Here is a 22,238-nt window from a genome sequence, read left to right as displayed (position 1 = left end):
GCAGTTTTGAGGTTGTATGAACTGGAAGGTTACAAACCTTTGTAAAACCACATCCTGTCAGTTACTGATGGTCACAATAATTAGACATATGGTGTCAGGTCCTAAAAAAGATAAAAGCATAGGAGAAGTAATCACAGATCAGACCAAAATGAACCACAGGGAAACACTTTAAGACCATATGATAATGTGATTATGTGACACTGTGGAACACTGGATACAGAGAAAGGCCAATTCAAACCGAGAGAAGCTCTTAATTCATTCAGATACGGATCAGCAAGAAGAAGGCAAGAAACAGAAAACTGCATTGCTATCTAATGAGGTGTTAGAGGACTCTGGGTGTGGGGTTTAGTATCTGAATACAACACTTTCTTTAATGCTCTTCCTTCAAGGTTTCCAAGGAGAATACTTAATTCTTGCAGGGTGCCAAGTCCTCTGCAAGAGTAAACCATTGGGTGATTGCAATGTTCTGTTCCTGGATCTCAGAAATCCTATAAAACCTGAAGCTGCAGAAAAGCCTGTGAGGTAGGTCACCCTTGCCCTGTGAGAGTGAGAGACATGAGTGGGCAGTTAAGAATTTCTAATGAAGAAAGGAGAAAGTGCTCCTGCGTAGCAGCAAAAGGCAGAGGCTGAATGCGCTGCTCTACTCGACCTGCCCATGAGACAGTGATTCTGTTCTCTCTGGGCACACGAGAGCAACTCCAGCCTCACTGACCTTATCTGCAGAGTTTACTGTCCCACAGAGCACGCCAAGGCAACCTGCCTGTGCCAGCAGCTTCTGTCACGCTTCATCCGCTGATGGAATAAACATCCTCTGTGACAGGGAAGTACGGACAGTCCCACCCTGAAAAGCAATTTTCTAGGGTAGCAAAAGGCCTGTGCTGTGATTTGAGCTCCCGACCGGCCGCCTCAGCAGCAGACCTCTCCTTGACTTCAAACCCATGAAACACAAATGGTTTCTTTTAAATCTGTGTTTTCACATGGATTCACACTGCGAGACATTTTTTATGTATGGAAAGCATTCTGTTCCTGAAAAGAAATTCAGATTTTCCCCCAACTGTTTTGGGAATGTGTAGATACAAGTATCATTCTTTCCCCCAGGAGAAATGTGACCAGTAATTGAAGCACAGGGGAGCCATTATCTCCAGTTTTATGTATGCCTGGCTAGATGCACTGATACTGCCGCATTGCTGTTCACCTTTTATAAAAGGAAAACCATCTGCTTCACAAGGGGAAAGGATTAATGGGAGCTTGTAATACTGTAATTCAAACAGGTGTAGTAAAAAGTAGAAAACTTTACAGTATAAAAATGACTGTTTGCTAAATCCCTGTTTTTCAGTATATGTATGTAAATTAGGTGGTAGCAGAAATAATTCCGCAACACATTGACTAGAAAATACCCTTGAAACAAAATTCTAACCCAGTACATGTAGGTTTCATAATATCCCTTTTTTTCAATAGGATAATTGAGGAGCATGCATTTGACCTTTTTCACATTTCATAAGTAGAAGATTCTAAAATCTATAGTCTCAATTACTCTCTTAATAGACTGTCTTAAATTTTTTTCACCTGTTGACCTGCAGGATAAAGCTATTTAGAAGAGATGTTATTGTGGAGGGCGCTGCCATAATGAATGCCATAATGAAAATGCTGAAGGACAAAAAAATCCAATAAGGAGAACAGAAAACACATTTGGAAGCGCACTGCTGAAGTTTAATTTATTCAATATGCATCCTATGAAACATCTGGGTGTCTTTAATGTACAATCAGGTATTAACTTGGTACCAGCTATTACAGTCAGCAGTTTGCAGCAAGTTGCAAGCATTTGACAGAAAGCAAATTATATCCCTAACTGATCCCTAGCACAGAAATCAGTGAATAAGAAGGTAATTCAGCAATAAAATGCAGAAAATTGCTATGTTATCTCTTCTTCTAGTGTTCATGTATTTTTTTTTTTCAATCCCATATTTTTAGTGCATTTTCTGTGTGGCTATGCATCTGCACACACAAACTCACAAAGTTTTACCAAGTAATCTCAGATCTTCTGGTTTCAGTCCTGTGGGGCACCGTATGGTGGGTTACTATGAGAGTTAGTTCCTAGTACAAATGTTTTTTCCTTTGTCTAGGAGAAAACACCATAGCAAGTAGCTGTATTTTGCACTCACGTTGAAGTGCAAGATGACTGATTATTTCCTTTCTGCCTGATCAATTATAAGTCACAAGCATTTCTTGCATTTTTACAGCAGGGGCTCAAACCCTGCAAACTTACTCAATGCAAAACCAACAGTCTAGCATGGCCTCTTTTGCTTTATCCCTATGTGCAGCACAATTGTTTCTCTAAACATCAACAAGTTTTTGCTCAGGTTTATGTTCCTCATAAATCAAGGATATCGGATGACTCCACTTCCAAGTCCCAACTGCTGCAAGTCTCCTATGTATAATAAATGGTCCCTTTTGGGAAAAAAAAAAAAAAACAAACCTGAAATGTGAAGATTAAAGCAAAGAAGCACACAAGTATTGCATGAAACATTAGTTTATAAAAAAAGGAGGTTTATAAAAGACAGATCAGCAGCAGTTACAAGGTTGAGACAGCAGCGCAGATCCATGCATTGTAGAATTGACTTAGCCATGTGCAAGCCTAGAAGACAGAGCAGAAGGCAGAGCAGCAAGTCTGGGTGCACTGAATTTAGGCAATTTACTCCAACTCACACAGTGCATCCAAAAAGAGCATTGAACAAGAAAGAGGTAAAACCACTGAAGTAAAACTGGCAGCGCTGAGTTTTCTCCTGCTCCCTCACCATTGCTAGTGCAGCCAATACCTCTCCCACATGAGCTCTGGTGCTTGAAAGCCCTAAGTCCTGCTGATATGGTGCTCTAAGAAAATAGTGGTAACAAACACCTTCAAACACATACCGAGATCACCTGAGTCAGTGGGCAAAACACGAACCCCATTTAAATCCAGCATGGGGAAAGGACCCACTGAGAACCTGACAGGGGAGAGCACCTCTCCTGGTTGATCTGTTTGAGCTAGTTGGACTAGATGATCTGCAAAGAACCGCTCCACCCCCAACCATTCTATAAGTCTTTCTTCCCGCCAGCCGCCTTTTTATTCTGACCGCGCTGGGTCTCACCCGCCAGTCACAGCTTTCCTCCACTCCCATTGGTCATCGGGAAGCGGGGGCGGGGCTCACCGCACGGGGAGGCGGGGCAGGGCCGCCCGGTGGCGCATGCGCCCTGCGGCGAGCCTGGAGCGTCGGGCGGTGTGGGGCAGCACAGCGCATGCGCAGATATCGAGTTCCCGCCGCGGCGCTTGGTTTCCCGCTGCGCCCGCCGCCATTGGCTGTTGGCGGTGACGCACCCGAGGGACCGGCCGTTGGCGGTGACGGCGGCCGGCGGGGCCCAGCGGGCGGCGGGACAGGCGGCGGTAGGTGTGGGCGGCCACTCCGCGGGGTTGCTGCCTTTGCTTCCCTTTGTTTCGCTCCGCTCTCGCCTTCCCGCGCGGGCCTGCGGCCGCTCGGAGGCGGCGGTGCTGTTCCCGGCTGGGGCTGGGCGAGCGCGTTCTTCTCTCTCCCCTCCGCATTGTCCCTCCTCAGCCCGGGCTAGCTGAGCGGCCCTGACTGATCGGGGCCTCCTGGGGCCCGCTCGCTGGCGGTGGGGCTCTCCCTGGGGCCCTACGTGCTCCATCCTCCTCACCCCCGGGCAGCTGCGCCCCGAGCCGCCCCCTCGGGTGAGCCCCGGCCGCTCCTCACCTCCTAACGGCTTCTCCCCCGGCTGTGGGGAAGTGCTGTCCTGGAAGGGTGAAAAGAGGTGTTAATGTTGCCAACGAGCACGCCTGTAGTACAGGGATCTCGGGGAAGGCTGGCTTAGCTGGAACTGCCCTGTACCTATTCACTGCTTTGTACTGAAATTGAACCTGTGCAGACGTTGGTTACTGTGGCATTTGCGTCACCCGCTGTTGCTCTTGGCCTTTAAATGTCAGATCTTCGTATCGTTCATCTCCTAAATTTTCCTTGTTTTGGGAGAGGAGAATGTGGGCATTTGCTCCTTAATTGTCTGTATTGATAAACTTCTCTTTTGTACTTCATTAGCTGAATAAGGGAAGGCTCGCAGGAACCATCATATTCTGCCCCTGTTTATACTGTAACGAACTTGAGATTGTAAGGAACGTTTAACGAAGGAATGTTGTTTTTTCAAAACTGAGGACCTGGCGCCTGACCCCAGCAGGGGAGTAGGACTGAGAGACATCGGACTATGAATCCTTAATGTAAAACACAGTCTCTTCCTGGAATATATTCTGATGCCTGTATGCATACTGATACCTGTATTTACAAGTTAATTTAGGGGCAAAGGTAGCCAAAGTACCAGGAATCCATGTTCTTAAATAGATTGATAAGCGGAAGGGTATTGTATGTAAACTGAGGCAGTCGTTGGGTAGTCTGTAAACCCTGTGCACAACCAATGGGGAAAAGGGGTTGGAAATTGCAGCTGGAATTTTGGGGGGATATAAGCAGGGGCTTTTTGCCCTATTATGTCTGCCTACCTTTATGTAGAACACCTGATATTGCAAAATTTTTATTGAAATATGCTTTGCTGAGAGATCCTGCTTGGGCCTATTATATTTGCAAAATAATTGTTTCCTACAGGATTAATTGGCTTAATAACCCTATATGAAAATCATCTTATGGATAATGCTTTTGTTTATACATTTTACCTGATTTCATTAGAGTTTTCTTATTTTTTTAAATTTATGATACTGAACATAAGTATTTCCAGGTGTAACATGTTGGATAAATTGTTACTGCTACATGGATTATTCATTAGTAATAAGCTTTTGATTTTAAAAACTAAACAGTGGCTTTTGAAAGTCTCTGTTGGTTTGTTTTGGGAGAGTATTTTCAGGGATATAAATACTTAAAGATCGAATAAAGATGAGGGGGCAGTTTTGGACTAGGCTGCATATCAGACTAAAAAAGTCTATTTTGTCATGAAGATGAAATTTTTAATTGTGAGGATGACGGGAAACAATTTGTAGAACCATCAGATCCTGGTTCTGCAGTAAAATCTACATGGAAACACCATTTGAAGTGGCTGCTTAAGAAAACGTGAATAAAAAATTGTCAGTGAGCGATTTCAGTGTTGTAGTGAAATGCTTGGCATGCAGACTGTTGTTGGGAGTCTCACAGTCTTCACAGCAGAAAACCTTAGACTGCAGTCAAAAATGTTCACAAACTCAGTAGCTTGTAATTGTTATGAGAGCATTTCAGTACAAATCTCCCAAGTGACCAGCCTGGGAGATGGTTTTCCATTTTTGTGTTAGTAGTGTTTGCTATTCACTTTGCAGATGTGCCTATCTGGTCCCCAATGAAGAATGCAAATGTGATACTGTTGCAGAGTTTGCTACATAGCATAAATAGTTGAAAAGCCGTACACTTTGTGACAAATGTTGTTGAGTACAATTGAAACAGCTGTAAACAGCTGTAGCTCACAGTCCTAGATACCACCATAGATTTGTAAGATTATGTCACTATCTGTGTTTTGTAGCTGGTTTACCTATATAATTTATGCACAATTTCTGTTTTTCATGTTGTTCTCATAGAAGTTGATTATTCACCGCTTCCAAAGATGAAGAGGAAAGCTGCAAAAGTTGGGCAGTTGAGGCTTAGTCCTAATGAAGAAACCATGCTTCTGAAACAAGAATATGAAAGAAGAAGAAAACTGAGGCTACAGCAAGTATGTCTGTATTTTTGCATGTTCTGTATTTAATTCAATGATGTAACAAATAATTTAGGAAAATTAACTAAAATTTCAGGGTCATAATAGTGTATATTAGGTTTGTATTTAGTTTGTGAATTATTTTCCTTTTCTCATGTTTATTTACTCCTAAGTGCATAGTTTGCTTGTGATACCTTCTCTGTTTCTTAGATTTGCTTTGGTATCTGTTTCAGAATCTCTTCCCTGCCAGTTTCCCAGTATTTACCATTTTTATTTGGCTGTGAATATGCAAGTGTCTCTTTTCTGCTGCGTGTGACTTGTGTAAGGATTCATACCTCTTAAGTGTTCCAGGTGTTTTCACAGTGATCATGCAGAAGAAATAAGACAACTGCTACTAATATAAAATTTCACAGTTTTCCACTAGATGAACTGAATAGCTACAATATGTCATAGCTCTAAATGCTTTAACTACTGTTCCTTATAGAATGTCTGAGCAAAGTACCTTTATATTCTTCAGAACATGTCTGTTGATCAGTTCATCCTCCTGTTTCTGTTCTTCTGTCCTGCTGTTAGGAGACAGAGCTGTTTCTGCATTCTTCTTCTTACTCTTCTCTCAGCCTTCCTCTGCTTTGTCCTACACAAGCTGTTCAGGTCTTTCACATCTTCAAAAAATTTACATCTTCAAGATGTTTACCATATACTAATCTTTCACCCTTCTTGGGCTTCTTTCTTTATGGTTTTTCTTCAGTGAAGTGAATTTACTGACAAAGTGAAAACAAAAACTTAGTAAACAGACTTTAATTCATCAGTATAGTTACTGATTTTCTTTAAACCATGCTGCATTGTTATAGAGTCTTTAAAAACTTACTGTGTTGTATTTTTGGAGGGAAGGATGTTCCAAGCAGTTTTTGCATTTTGTTTATCAGTTACATGTTGCTCTTTGGACTTCAACTGAAACATTTAACTAAGATTAAATGTTTTATTTAAATATAATTATGGAAAAAGGTAACAACAACTTTAAGTATCTTCTGGGCACATTTTTAATGGAATAGGAGATGAGATGGAAAGCTGAAAGGAGGGCACAATGTATCATGGAAAGGATTGCTGCAAAAAATTGTGCTTTTTTTAAGTTGCTGACTAAACAGAAATGCTATTTCTACAGGTTAGAGAGCAACAGAAGTATATCGCCTTGCAGATAAGGCAGAAAGTAAAGCAGAGGAGAGAAGAACAGCTACATCGGTTAGAGGAGGCACTGAGAGCTGAATGGCAGAAAGCACAGGATGAAAAGATGAAAGCTTTAGAAGAACTGTATTTAGCGAGCTTAAGAGCAATTGGTGAGGGTCACCGACAAGCCAAGGAACACGTAAGTAAAACAGCTTAATATTGTTGTTGGAGAAATTATTGATGTTCTAGAAATACCAAGGCTGCTGCTTGCGTGTTGGTGTTTGGGTTTTTTTTTTGTTTGTTTGGTTTTTTTTTTTTTTTTTTTTTTTTTTTTAATATTCTTGATTTTGCAGTCCTAATACCTAAAATGACAGGTTTTCAAGAATGGAAACTTCTTAGAAACTTTTATGTACTTTTTTGCAGATAGCTTTCCATAAGACCAGGATTAAATGGTCTAGCAGGCCTATCTGCAAAGGCTTTTGCTGAGCAAACTCTTCAAGTTTTGTTTATGTTAGATTATACACATATATGATAGTATGTGTTAGTACTTGACTAAATTGCACATGGTGAATCATTGTCTCAAGTATGCCAGGAATATAGTAACTTTTTTCTCTACCATGTAACAGTATCCTTTCTATGGTTCAGAAAATACACTTAACCTTTTTGTTTTCCTTCAGTGCTCAAGTGACATGGGAAGTCTTGATAAAAGCCTCAGGCCTTTGCCTAGACTGCTAACTGTTGTCACTTCTGAATTCTGCACCTGTAAACTATTTTCAGTTTCTTTAAAATCCTATAGTTTGTGTAGGCTCTCTTAAAAGAGATCATTGAGGTCGTTGGATAGAACTTTTCAGCAGATTTGACTTTGAACCAGGTTTATAGAAATCAGTGATCTGACAGATTTCTTGCATGAATTTTGCAGACTACCTTACTTCCCGAATTAGTCAGGCTTTTTAACCCAAGTAAAATAACATTACGCTTTTCCATATCTCAGTGTCTCTAACTTATTTTAAAGTTCTTCCTGATGCTAGGTTGGATGATTTTGTGGAAAACTGTAGTACGAATGCCATAGGAATAGAGAACTAATTACAAATAAATGTTTCTGTTGATACATGATTGTTGTCATTAATGACTGAAAGGCAGTAACTTGATTTCGCTGTGCAGTTTAGTCAGCATTTGCTAAAATGTGTAAGTATGTTTATATTACTCTCTTTATGAAAGAGATGAAGAGAGAAGCTAAGGTTTCCATGCCAATATTTGGTTACATTGACTGGGGAAAGTGTCAAATTTGCTGCTCTTGGTGGCAGAGAAGAGAATAAAGTAGATGGCAGAGAAGGAAAGGTTATAATTGAGAGTATTTTTACTCTAATATGGTTGAAAGTAATTTTGAGCTTTTGATTCTTACAAACAGTACTTAATTTGAAATATTACACTGATAGTATGAGAAATGAGTAAAATCCTGTATTAAGTTCTTGCAATATTTTATTGTTAAGGAACCTGACTTAGAAGCTCTGGCAAAGCAAGCAGAGGAAAGGAAGCAAAGAGCTGAAAAGAGACATAGGAAAGCCCTGAAAGAGCAGAAGTACCAAAAAGAAAAATTACTTCGTGAGCAAGCGCGGTATGCAATAGTTATCTAGTTTTACTAAGCATAGAATACATTTTACAATGTCATAAGGTGAAAGGAGAAAATCTTGATGCTCCTTGCTTGGAGTTGCTTAAAATTTATGGGTTAGATAATTAATGCTTGTGGACAAAGCTTGTGGATTTCGGTAAGAATTGTAGTTTCAAAACCAAGACAAAAAAGTCAAGTATATGGGTTGGCCTTATAGACTCTCAATGAGTGAGGAACCTTTAATCTCTGTATTGCTATTCTCAGTTTACATTGTTGGCTAGCAGCTGTTCAGTGATATGAAATGTTCTCAGGCCAGTTCCTGATGGAGAGTTACCCACTTGAACACAGGAACTATCGCATTTGTCTTCCTTCCTAGTGTGTTTTTGTTTTATTTTTTGTTTGGTTTGGTTTGTGGATTTTGTTTGTTTTTTTTTTTTTTAGCAGATTGGACCAAACTTGAGCTGGAGTGAAAAATGAGCTGTGTACTTCTGGGGATAGTTGTGCTTGAATAGAGCTGAGACCTGTTGATTAAATACTTTTTGTCCACACTTGAGCAATTAAAATATGTTGAAGTGATACAGTGCTTTCTGAAAACTTCAGTGAAAAGCAAACTTCTTTGGAAGTTTGTGTGTATTAACGTTTTTGCATTACTTCAAAAATGCATTTTCTAGTGCTGCCTTCCAGTATAAGTTCTGTTGACTTTTCAGTGTGCTTGCCCACCCCTATCTCTTGAGCATCCAATCCAGGTATATCTGAATCTGTTTATTTTTAGATTTGCCTTTTATTTTGCACAGTGCTGTCATTGTTACTTTCCTTTTCTTCTTTCTTCCGTGAGTGCTTTTGTATGTGTGTGGTTTTGTTTTATATATATATATATATATATATATATATGTATGTATGTATGTATGTATATCTTATACATATACATATATATATATGTATACTATATATATATGTGTATATTTTTTATAAATATATATGTATATAAGTATTATTTTTTTTTTCCCCAAGACGAACAAATGCGCGTAAATACGCTCTGGAAGTGGAAAGACAAAGAGCAGCCAAAGTGGCGAGCCTGCCACCCCCTCAGCCACATCCTCTGGAGGTATGTATCCATGATGCAATAGTGATCACAATTTCAGGGTACTATATCATTGTAATGATTTATTTATTGATCTGACTTCTCACAGCAGGATATCTGAAATTGCTATTTGCATACTATAAGGAGAGTGGCTCAGCAAAAATCAAGAAAATTAATGAATTATGTATAAGCAGACTTCTTACTGCTAAGCTTTGCTATTTGTTTATTTCTGATCTCTTGTTATGTGTGGATTTTATTTCTTGTCATCTGAGATTTTATTTTTGTGGTTAACATGTCTTTTTATCATGATCTCACTTTGATTTACACAGTGGTATTAAACTGTACAATAATCTTTCTCAGCATGTACACACTGCCTCAGCCTTCTGTCATAATGATGTAGTAGTAGAGATTTGTTTAGTTCTGTAATGCTGATAGTTCTACCTCTTTAGCTGCAGGGTTTTTGTTGCTGTGTGTTTTGTTTTTTGTTTGTTTGGGGGTTTTTTCCCTTCCAATTTCATTGTTGCTTATATGGAATACTAAATGTAGGGTAAGGTGTTTAATTTTGATAGGAAACCAGTACCTAAAACTATTGAGGAGAAAGTAGATTAAAACCATATTTTTAATTCTATCCTGTACCCTTTTTAGAAGGCAACTTTGTACCTCCTTCGTACTACTTGGATTTCAGAGAGATTCTGCATGGGTGTAGAAGTTGCTGTAGGATTGCAGATCTGAACTTCAGGAAGAACATTACATGCATTTTCTACTCTGGAGTTAGCTTCTAGAATATTTAATTTAACAGAACTTCATATAATGCTGAGTCTAAGTTGCCGTGTGTGGTGCTGTACTTTTCACACTGTCAGTTTCAGGGATATTCAGACCACTGACAAGAAGAGAAAGGATTAAGGAATACTGGTCCCTCTGGGAGCCAGTGAAGTTGTCAAAGCTTTTCCCAGGTACATCCAGCATGTTTTGTATAGGTATGGTGGATGGTGGGGTTTGGTACTGATGGATCTGAAGAAACTGAGTAAGGTCTGACCCTCCCAGTTTGCAGATTGATTAGAAGAAGGGGTGCCTGTATGTTTGCATGTGTGTCTTTTAGTACTTGCTTCTCTGTAGGCTGCCTCGCTGGCTGCCCAAGAGTTTTCTTGTGGTGGTTGGATATGAGTGAGGAAAAAAGCAAGTGTCATAAGGGAGTGCTAAAGTTTGGGGCTATTTCTGGTGAAGTATATGCAATATGGGAATTTGAAACAGATGAAAGAAGGTTCTGTATGGTACAGTTCATGCAAATTCAAACACTCTCTTGTTCTGCTGTTCTCCACGTTGCTCCATGTGATTTGCTGCTGGTTTATCTGCTGCAGAGCAGATGAAACCTGTGTCAGTTAAAACTTTGACTCTTTCCTGGTTTTCAGATGCTTTTGTCGCTCAGTTTGGCATTGTTGGAAAAGCGCGAGATGCTGTATTGCTTTCTAATAACTTTTGCAGTTTAGGATGTGCTTTACGTTGCATTCTATTAAAAAAGTTTCTAATTGGTGACTGAAAGTCAGCCGCAATTAACCTGTGTTTGTAGATGGTGTAATGACTAAAAAGACACAGTCCTATATAATACTTTTCATCCAAAAACCTCAGTAAGAAACCTTTCTTTCCATTTTAAAAATACAGAATTTCCTTCTTACTCTTTAGTCTTTTTTCACCAGGGCAGGCAAGGAGACTTTTCAGGTTTCCCTGGGTTCTGGTACAATTGCATTTGTGATTGTAATGGATGACAGGTCTGGGTCAGTATCCTGTTGAAGTATTACAGAATCGTAACATCCTTTCCTGACATACTACAATTTAATGCATTTACACCCATGAGTAGAAGTCCTTTACTCACTTTTTCAACAAACAGACTTTTAGCAGAGTTTGCAAACATCTTGATTTTCTACAGTAGGTGAGTTTCTTCTCTTTTAATAAGTTAATGCTCTGATAATGGCAGATTGAATCAACAGTTCTGCTGACATGTTGGATTTTTGTTGAGGAAAGGGATTGCATTGCATTGTTGGAATATAACAGCGTGTCAGTTTGATCTCTAGACTGACTGAGTCTTTTTCCTAGTTTTCATATCTGTATGCATTTCAATCCTTTTTTCATAGGCCTGTGTTGCTGGGAGGGCACAGGGTGAAGGACTCTTGGAAGAGTAACTGGGGCTAAATGCTAAGTAATTGAAAGATCAGAGATGATTAGAGCTGTGGCTTATTCATAGTTGTGTATATAGAGAGAAAACAAAAGATGTTAACTGTCAGTTTCAGGGGGAAAAATCTGGAGTTTTGTCTTGCAAATGCATTACTCAAAAGGCACTGAATTTGAATTGCTTAACTTCACTCTGAATCCTGTGAATTACAGCAAATTACAAGGTCATCTGCATAAGCATGCTTGTTTTCTTGAATCAATTTACATAAAGAGGTTATTAAACATAACTATAATCATAATCTGATGCTCTGTTGCAATAACAATTGAATAAAATGTAATAAAATGGAGCTAGGGCAGTGTTGTTCATTGCGGGATTACTTAGAATATAAGAAACATTTTCTGGAGATACTCCTACTATTGTTACTTTACCCAGTTACAAAAGAAGTGTTTTTACTCTTGATATATTGTCATAATCAAATTTAGTTCTCAGAGGATGGCTTTTAGGAATTGAGGCCTTATTTAGTTAGACCAACTGTTAAGTTATTTAATTGAAGTTAAACTGTAAAGACCATTTTATTGACAAGTGTCACAGAGTTCTTTTGAACTTTATTTTTTTATATGATCTGTAAGATTTTTATGTAAAGGAAATACAACCTAAACATGTTACTATATTCTTCTTGAGTATTCATAACATTTATAGATGGGTTTTCTTTTTTTTTCTTTTTTATTTTTTCCTCATTTCATGATATGTTGCTGCTCCAGTTTTGCCAGATTTTAGTATAGACTTACTTACTTTTTTAGGGAAAAAAATAAAAATGAAAGGAGGAATGACAAACTTCTCTATGGAGGTGTGGATGGATTCTTAACTGTGGTGGTTCCAGCATGAGATGTAATATTACAGGTATTATTTCTTTCAGCATTAATTGCTTTTAATTGGAAAATTGCAGCCTCTAACATAATTTTCACATCTTCAGCTTTTGAATACAATTCTGGAGATTTGCTTGATTAACTATCATTATTAATTACTGACTTTTTAGTTATACAGTTTTTAAACCATTCAGAAGACTGAGCTTTAATTATACGTTGTGAAGGTAACAGTATGGGTGAAGCAGTCAATGATCTGGCTAATGAGGCTTAGACATGGGACTTGTCTGTTTTCAGAGCTATAGTCAGTATCTACAGGCGTTTTGGTTGATGTTGGACTGTTACAACTACTATGATTTCTTAACTAAGTTGACAATTTTTAAACAGCATTATCAAGAACAAATAAGTTATTGATGGTGTGCTTTTATTTGTATGTATTTTTTTCTTCCCACTAGAATAGCATGCACTTGCTTAAGAACAATAAGTTACTGAAGTTCTGTTGGTAAGGATAAAACTAGATGCATATAGATATAAATTTAAGGACTTCACTTTCTTCAGTTGTCTTGAGGTAGGTTGGCCCTGGCTGGACAGCAAGTGCCCATGAAAGCTGCTTTATCTCTCCCTATCTCTCAGCTGGACAGAGGAGAGAAAGTAGAACAACAGCTTTATCTCTCCCTTTCTCAGCTGGACAGAGGAGAGAAAATAGAACAACAGCCTTGCAGGTCGAGATAAGGACAGGGAGAGATCACTCAGTAGTTGCCATCACAAGCAAAACAGACTCAACTTGGGGAAAACTAATTCAATTTATTACCAATCAAATCAAAGAAGGATAATGAGAAAATAAAACAAAAACTTAAAACACCTTCCCCACACCCCTTCCTTCTTCCCAAGCTCAACTTCACTCCTGATTTCTCAGCTTCCTCCCGCCAAGCGGAGCAGGGGCATGGGGAATGGGGGTTGTGGTCAGTTCATCACACATTGTCTCTGCTGCTCCTTCCTCCTCAGGGGAGGATTCCTCACACTCTGCCCCTGCTCCAGTGTGGGATCCCTCCCATGGGAGACAGTTCTCCATGAATTTCTCCAACATGAGTCCTTCACACAGGTTACAGTTCTTCATGAACTGGGTCCTCCATGGGGTCATGAGTCCTGCCAGCCAACCTGCTCCAGCATGGGCTCCTCTTTCCACAGGGCCACAGGTCCTGCCAGGAGTCTGCTCCAGCATGGGCTTCCCACGGGGTCACAGACCCTTTGGGCATCCACCTGCTCTACCATGGATCTCCATGGGCTGCAGGGGACAGCCGGCCTCCCCATGGGCTGCACCGGGGGCTGCAGGGGAATCTCTGCTCCAGCTCCTGAAGCCCTTCTTCTTCACTGACCTTGGTGTCTGCAGAGTTGTTTTTCTCACGTATTCTCATTCTTCTCTCCTGGCTGCTGTTGGTGTTGTACCTTTTTTCCCTTCTTAAATACGTTGTCCCAGAGGCACTACCACCATTGCTGATGGGCTCAGCGTTGGTCAGCAGCAGGTCCGTCTTGGAGCCGGCTGGAATTAGCTCTATCGGACATTGGGGAAGCTTCTAGTAGCTTCTCACAGAAGTCAGCCTTATAGCCCTCCTGCTTCCAAAACCTTGCCATGCAAACCAAATACCAGTCTTTATTAAATAGCAGGAGGTAATCAATACTGAAATTTTGTATGCCCCATGTTACATACAGATGAGCTTAAGAAATTCCCAAGACTTAATTTTGCTCTTTGTGTATTTGTGTTTGTTTACGGTCATGTTAGTTTTAAACCACTTGAGATATGAAACTTGCTGGTTTAGTTTATGTGGATAAGAATCCTTTTTTAGTAGAAAGTGTAGGGAAGAGGAAGCTGAGAGAAAATAATTGGAGGAGATGTTGGAAGTACAAAGACAGGTCCTACAGAATTCTGAGTTAGCTAACCCGGCTACCTTGCTACTGAGAATATCAGGCTGGGCCAAAGAAGAGGGAGGGTCTGGTTGCTCAGTGTTCAAACTCTTTCAGACAAGGGTTGAAATGTGGTAGTGTACCCAAAACTTAAAAGTATTGTATGAATAGACACTTTCCAGTGAGGTTGTGAAAAATGCTCTTTTCTTTGGTCAACTAGTAAATTGGACATAATGGGTTATGAGTTTCGTAAAGAAAGCATACTTGTAGTGTTATTTTGCTGTGAGGTATAATTATATTGTGGATCTGTGACTGCCCTGCTTTGAGGTGAGTGTGACAGCTGTTTTAAGTGGGACTTGTATTAGTACATTAAACTCATTTGCTTTTGAATTAAACTGATGCTTTTGAAACATGCAGGTAGAGCTCTCTGATGAATGTCAATTTGAGTGGAGGATTTTGCCTTAGGCTGTTAGATGTTCTCAGTTGTTAAGCCCTCTAGATCTGCCTTGTGCTGATGTGATTTATTGATTCTTGAATGTATGTAAAGTTTTAAACAACAATATTTTCAGGAGAGAATTTGGGGGAGTGGCTTTCTCTTAATACTAATTTAATTGTACAGATCACTTATGTTCTGTTCAGTTGCTTTGCCAGAGATACTGTTCTCTGACATGGCTGTACTTGTACTTTTTTTCCTAGAATATTGAAGTGAAAAAGACTTCTGCAGTGAAGCCCTATAGCAACTTTTCTGTTACACGTTATCATATTTCTGAACCTTATGTGGACAGAGAAGTGGATGGAGAGCAGGTAATTAGCTCCAAGTGTTTGTGATACATGCTTGCATGTATCTTTATATTGCATACAGTGTCTGGATATCAGCAATTCGGGTTTCTAGAACTTGTTGAGAAACATGAACTTGTATAAAACAGCTGTTACACATCTTCCTAACCAGATTCTTAGATGGGGAACCTTTCAAGACCTGTTATGTGCTCAGTCCCTTGCAGGGTCACACCTGAGAGTCTTTCCCACACGAACAGGCTTCTGCAAGATTCACAAGAGTGGCATAATATTAGGACATCCAAATCTTCCACCTTGTAGCTGATGCTAAATTAACAGTTGCAGTTATCCAGCTTTTTCCTCTTTTAGTTGTGTAGTCCCAGACTTACCTCATATTTTTGTTCATCTGTTCGTGCAGTCAGTGGGTTCACCTTGCCAACGTGGCAGAAGGCTAATTTGGGAAAAAGAATCATGAATAGATTTCTGCCAAATGGGAAATCATACTCACATTTACAGTACAGTCAGACAAAGGCGAGAGTCAGATCAGAAAAAGGGGAGGATGTGGAAAAGTGAGAGATAGGGCAAGAGCTTAGCTTTTAGAGGTGATTTTTGAATTGAGGTAGTGCTGTTGGAAACAAACAATATTTGGTTTATCGGTGATATGAGACCAAGTCTAAGTTCTTGTTCTGGATCAGCCTCTTTTAGGCTAGAAAAGCTTTCTCAATACATTTGTTTTTGTCAATATTTTCTTCAGTCCATTAATGAAGTTTTCATTCATGAAGTTTTAAGTTTTCATAACATTTTAAGGACTAGGCCTAAACAGTAAGAGGAAATGCTGTAGTTTGCTTAGCTTTGTAATGGAAAATTCCAAAATGTTAACCTTTGTTGCCTTCCTTATGTGCAATGATTTATTTTTTTTCTTAAGTATTTTTTAATTTTCGTGTGTTGGTAAGATTTTTCGTATTTAAAAATAGCAGATTGTTTCTGGTTTCCCAAATGAGTATGCAAACACTTCTACATTTATTTCCCCCTCTTGTCTAAAACAAAACTGTGAGGATAGAAGTAGTCACTCTGTAATATCGACTATATTATTAATTTTACCTCATGTTATAAGAAAATTAACCATTCTGCTATAACAAATCATACACATGATTGTCCTTAGTACAGCTTGAAACAAGAACATTTTGACACATACACTTATGGAATATGTAATTTATATTTTTTCCCAAAGATCAAAAATATAGTTTGGTCCTTTTGGCAACCAAGAATTATGAACCTTCAAGGGTGTTTATATGGCATTGTATGCCTTTTTTTTTAAGTGCTTTTGTGCAGGGTTGTTCATTTATTTGTTGTGAATATGCTTTCAACTACCACAAAGAACTTCATGGACTAAAGTATTGATTGCCTGCCAGCCAGATGCTCGGTTGGCTGCTGAAGAGGAGGGGAAGCGTTTGGAGGAACTACACAGAGAGGCAGAGAGGGAGAGAAGAGAGCAGCTTGAAAAGGCCCATCTCAGAGGAAATCATGCCTTGAAGAAGGTCCATTTGGCTCAGGTAGGCAAAGTGGTTGTGCCTGCTTTTAATGTCAAAATGACCAGTGTTAAGTAAGTTGTAGGAAGTTGGTTAGTAAAGGAATTACAGGAGGAAAATTGGTGGACTAAATGGAGTTTTCAGAGCATTTAAAACCCATCAAACTCGGTTTGCTTGTTTTGGTGATCTGAAAGGACACAGGTGAAGACCAACCTTTAGAAGAACATCCTTTAATTTTTGTTATCTTAATGTTTGTCCAGCTATTAACCAATTGAAAATAATAAAGGCCAAATTTTAATAGGCAATAACCTCTACTTCTTCATATCAGCTTTAGTTGGAGTTGATTATTCTGTGGTTCCAGGGAAAAACGGTTTATTATTCAGAGGGCAAAAGTTTATTTTTTTGAAAACTTTTCAAAATTTTTACTGAAAGACTGAGGTTCTGTTAGTGTATAAGTCTGAAAATATTGAAATTATTTCCTTTAAGAAGTAAAAACTGAACTGTTGAGAGAGGTCTTTGTACATAGAGGTATGCTCTGAAATTTATTCTATTGTCTGTTACCTTCACAAGTATTTTTGGAGGCTAGAAATGGCAAAAGCCTCCTGTTTTTAGTTGAGATATGATTGACCCTGAATGAGTAACCTAACTAAGATGGGCAACTGTGGAAATATTACTGATGCTCCTTAAGTTAACAAGCAAAAAACCCCCAAAAAACTTCAAATAAAGCTTTTTTACAATAGCTTTAATATATAATTGTAGTGTGCCAAAAGTATTTAGTTCTTGTCTTTAAAAGTAGCAGCTGCTGAAGTACATACTAAGAAAACTAACCTACCAAAGGAGGTACTAATTTACCTGTTAAAACTAAGATTTAATTATCTTGAGGAAGGTTGGCCTGCAGAAATACAGCCTGATCCTTTATTTAACATTAGATCTTCTGTGCAGTATTGATGACTCTTGTGTTTAAAGGTCAGATACAGTGTTCTCCCAAGGAAGCACTCTCTCCCTAGAATAAAATTAACTTTATACATTAAGGATTAAACAAACTTCATGGTAACCAAGTGGAAATATTTTATCTGTCTGATCGTGAACACCAAATGTTTATGTTATACCTGCCGTATACTTGAAGGGCAGGGAAAGGCTACTGAAGGAACTCGAGCAAATGCAGAATATGGATCGGATGCGCAGAAGACAGACTGTAGCGCAGATGCCACCTCAGCTTTTTGTGCCTGCATACAAACGCATGGAGGTCAAAGAAGAATGGCAGAGAGAACTGGAGTTTGCATTTGAAGATATGTACAGTGAAGACAGGAGTAAGTAATTTGTTGGAGATTGCTGAACCTGGTAGCCCGGTAGAGGAGGGGCTGCTGCAGTTGCCTGTTCCCCAGTCCAACAAGGTTGTGTGTGAATTCTCAGCAGGCCCACAAACGAGCAGGCTTTTGCTATACTCAGTACTCATCCTGTTCACTGCTCTGGCTGATCAGGATGAAGACCTGTTAGTGAGATATACATCTGTGGGATATACAGATATACATCTGTGTATACAGTATGGAGCCCTCCAGCAGTTAGTGTTAGACTCAAGTCTACCTGGTATCTGTCCCCTGTGTCCCAGGTCTCCACCTGTCACACTGTGGATCCCCCAGTAACAGGTCTTAGACGCCCAGTTTGTCCAGTAATTCATCCTGGACCCTGTAGCCTTCTAGTTACATTGCATGCTCACATACGCGCTGGCGTGCTCACATATGCACTGGGGGTCAATCCCTAAGTGGCTTTAGGCCCTGGATCCTTAGTGTCCCCAGTTGATGGCTCCTAGGTGTGTGAACCCCCAATACCTGCGGCTCCACTCCAGCTGTTGGTACACAGACCCAGTTGGGTATGTGAACGTATGCACATGCTATGGATTGCTGCAGTAGCTGACCTTAAGTACTTGTTCTGCAGAGTAGCTGACTTTTGATCCCGTTGTCCCCAGTTGTCTCTGAGACAGACACACAGATGTGCTGGCAGGTTTCTTTGTTGATCCTGAGACCCCATGGTTTCCCCTGTATCTGGCTTGGATGCTTTGATCTCCTGATCCCTCCGCTGGCCAATTTGCAGATCCCTTGACCTCTTTAGTATCCAGTCCAGCCTTGCACCTGCTTGATACCAGCTCCTAAGCCTCTTACTGGCTAGTCCAGCTTGTGATTTGCTAGCCACTGCATTCTGGTACTCATAGCCACAAAATAGGCACTAATTCTGGCCTCTGGAGTTGTTCGCCAGAGCTTTAGACGCAAGGTGCATCTGTGACTTTCGGTCCTCACTCCAGTTGCTGGGCCCTTCTATATCCATACACACACACATGCATACAAAATAGAGGGTTCCTCACTAAGGAAAACAGCTAGAAATGGAGTTTAGTGAGAGGACAGGATGGACAGTTAGGCATAGTGCATGGCCAGACAGGTACACTGACTGGTCTCTTTAATGCCCTTGTTCTTATGTTTTTCCTCAGACTTGTTCCTCTCCAGACTAACTTGATCTTTTCCTTTCCCTGCCTTTGCTTCCTCTCCTAAATATCTATAGATGTACAATCCCAAGAGGATCTTCTGATGTGTCCCTCACCCCTTGTAGGCAGTAACCCCCTCGGTCAGTGATGGTGGCAGAGCTCCTGCTGACTGGTCTTCTAGGATTTCACTCCTGGAGCTCGGGATCAATCACTATCCTGTAACAGCCCTGTGAGCAGCCCGGTCAGGATGGGCTTTTTCCCCAATGAAGTTTTTTGGATCCTTCTGCATGTAATTGTTCCTGTGTGCTGCTTTTTGCATAAAGATGAGCCTTTTGTCACATAATCTTTTATTTTGAAAGACATGGCATACTCTAGTGGAAAACACTGTAGAATTTCTAAATTAATAGATGGCTAATGTTTTAAACAATTTTGAGTCATCTGTTTTGAAAGAAAATATTAAATCTGTTGTGAAACAAGCTATTAATATCTGAACGTCTTAGGGATTTGTATGATGAATGTGGTCTTACAATGTTGTTTGTTTTTTATTGCAATCGGTCGTCTTATGTGGTTTTGTTTTTCACTAGGAATGAAAGGAGACCTGATTTTGCAGTTTGAGCCACAACCTCTGCCAGCCCCTTCTGACAGATCTCAAGATAATGAGCTTGATATCTCTTTGGAGCAGGAGTCTGCCTGTGACACTCAACAAGAATCTGCTTGTGATACTCAGCAAGAATCAGAACAGATGATGGAAGAGGAGGTCCCCAATGAATCAGAAAGTAAAGCTTTTAAACTTTACATTTAACAAACTTTTGGGGTTTTATAGTAGGAGAGTTTAATATATCAAATAAATTAATTTCAGTATTGACTAAAATGTCTGAAGCACTAAAATTTCTTAATGCCTATGAATTATTTCAGTATCAAGTGGTTTATGAAGTTTGTCATGGATGATAATACTCTAACAATTATGAATTTAAAAATGAAAATTTGACTTCTTTTTCTAATATACTATTAGGAGCCATAATTCCTTTGTAATTATGGGATGATGTTGATATGTGAACTTACGTTGTGGTGTAACCCAAGTTAGCAGTATAACAATGATAGCCGCCTGCTCACACACTCCTCCCGCCCCCGCATAGGAGAGAGAATTGAAAGAGAAGGGAGAAACTCGTGGATTGAGATAAACACAGTTTAATAAAATAACTACTAATATATATAAAATGGAAATAGAATATAAAATAAGATACTCAATGGAATTCCTCATGAACTCGGTCTGCACTGAGCAGCCAGTTCTAGGAAGCAGCACCTGGTCCTGAACAGCAGATCCCAGAGAGATAAAAGAGAAAAAGGGCAGAAAGGCCCAGAGGCCTCTGCAACATGGCAGAATGGCAGAAGCCCAAACTAAAGAAACTCCCGACTGTAATTTCCCCCAAACAGTTCTCTCTCCCGACTTTGGCTGAAGAACTAACTGGGAGATCCTTACTCTCCTTAAGTTTGCAGCATGACACTAGTGGGATGGAATACTTTTACTGATCATTCTGGATGTCAGTCAAGCTCTGCCCCATCCATGTTCCCCTTGCTGCCCCACACCTGTGGGCGGAACACTCAGAACCATTCTTCGCTCGCAAACCAGAGTAATTAAAAACATTAACTCTGTCCCAGGGTGTTATCTTCTTGTTCTCAAACTAAGTCCAAACAATGACTGTGCTAGCTACAAAAAAGAAAGGTTTCTAACTGCATGAAGGAAAACTTACTAGTTTTGAGTTAAACCAGCACAACTTAAATATTTTTCATTTTGTGTTTTGAAATATTTCCAAGTTAAAGCTTGACTTTGTATGAAAGTCTAATTATTCTATGTCCTTTAAGTTCAGATTTGTGATTTGAGTTGCTCCATATTGTGAGTAGGCTGCAACAGTTGTGTGTGTGTGTACTCTTTGCTTGTGGCATGAATAGAATAACATGATGTGAACAAGAAGTGTGTTAATGATCTTTGCTGCTTGGCCAATCTGCCACAGCCGTTTGCAGGCACAAGCCATTTTTGGTCTGTTGCACATTGTGTGGCCAGTGCTAATCCAAAGGAGAACATACAGGCGGGTGGGGGGGGATAGTGCTGCTTGTTTCTGCAGCAGGAGTAGTCTGACTCTAAACACTACAACTAAATTAGCCCTCCTTTTATAGCATGCAAAACCAAATTACTGCTGCGTGTTTTCAGGTAAGACAAAATATTGTTAAGCTTTTAAAAACTGATAATATATCTGAGCTATTTGTCCAACTGTGTAAGCAATTAAGGAAAAAAAAGAGGGTTTTTTAATTTTTAATGATGTGAAGATATTAATTTCCCAAAGCTCTTAACAGTATATGTTCTTTATAGATCACGAAGAAGTAAAAACTCACCAACCTCAGTCAAAACTTGCCCTAAAGAAATTACTGAACAAGATTCGGAGCCAAAAAGAGGAGTGGACGTCAAAAAGTGAGAAAGAGAGTCAAAGTGAAATTGGCACTATTGAATCAGGCACAATTGCTAGTGTAGAGAGACCATTATGTGATTCAGAACTTAACTGTGAGCAACGGAAGAATACAGTAGGTCAAGCCAAAGGTACGTAATACATACTTGCATCAGTTTTTTTTGTGTAGGAGCAAAAAGACTTTTAAGAGTGGACCGTAACAAAACTGTTTAATGAATTTTGAGTAGTTATATTTTGTCATGTTGCCAGAAAATACAGTTCTTCTGTCTTTGCTGACCATGCTTTGTGGATTTGTTGAAACCACAAAAAGAAGGTTTCTCCTCTTCTGTCCAACTTGCCCATTAAGGTCTTGTCCAAAATATCTTTGTATCTTTTAAATCTCACTCAAATTGTAGTCACACTCAATATTGCCATGCTTTAATAGGCGTTTGTCTCCAGGAGTAGAATTCTCAGTGTGAAATTGGGCATTGAAATTCTGTACCCGTTGAACTGGAAAAGCCAG

At 39.7% G+C, this 22,238-nt stretch overlaps 1 protein-coding gene across 3 annotated transcripts in view; it reads left to right on the top strand.

Moving 5' to 3' along the window:
• The first annotated feature begins 3,267 nt into the window (after window positions 1-3,267).
• CEP295 (centrosomal protein 295) overlaps window positions 3,268-22,238 on the top strand; it is a 43,359-nt gene continuing 24,388 nt past the window's right edge. Inside the window, exons 1-10 of one of the 3 annotated variants that reach the window (XM_082069483.1) lie at window positions 3,268-3,421; window positions 5,594-5,727; window positions 6,872-7,072; window positions 8,364-8,488; window positions 9,494-9,587; window positions 15,192-15,299; window positions 16,682-16,822; window positions 17,925-18,108; window positions 19,859-20,050; window positions 21,643-21,867. In XM_082069483.1, the coding sequence (XP_081925609.1) occupies window positions 3,277-3,421; window positions 5,594-5,727; window positions 6,872-7,072; window positions 8,364-8,488; window positions 9,494-9,587; window positions 15,192-15,299; window positions 16,682-16,822; window positions 17,925-18,108; window positions 19,859-20,050; window positions 21,643-21,867 (1,549 nt within the window). In that variant the 5' untranslated portion in view covers window positions 3,268-3,276. The other 2 variants (XM_082069485.1, XM_082069484.1) reach the window with 2 other exon arrangements.

Source organism: Streptopelia decaocto, assembly GCF_964273445.1.
Source record: "Streptopelia decaocto genome assembly, chromosome: 1".
Taxonomy (NCBI): Eukaryota; Metazoa; Chordata; class Aves; order Columbiformes; family Columbidae; genus Streptopelia; species Streptopelia decaocto.
Note: the sequence above shows the minus strand (reverse complement) of the source record. Positions and strands in the feature narration are given on the sequence as shown.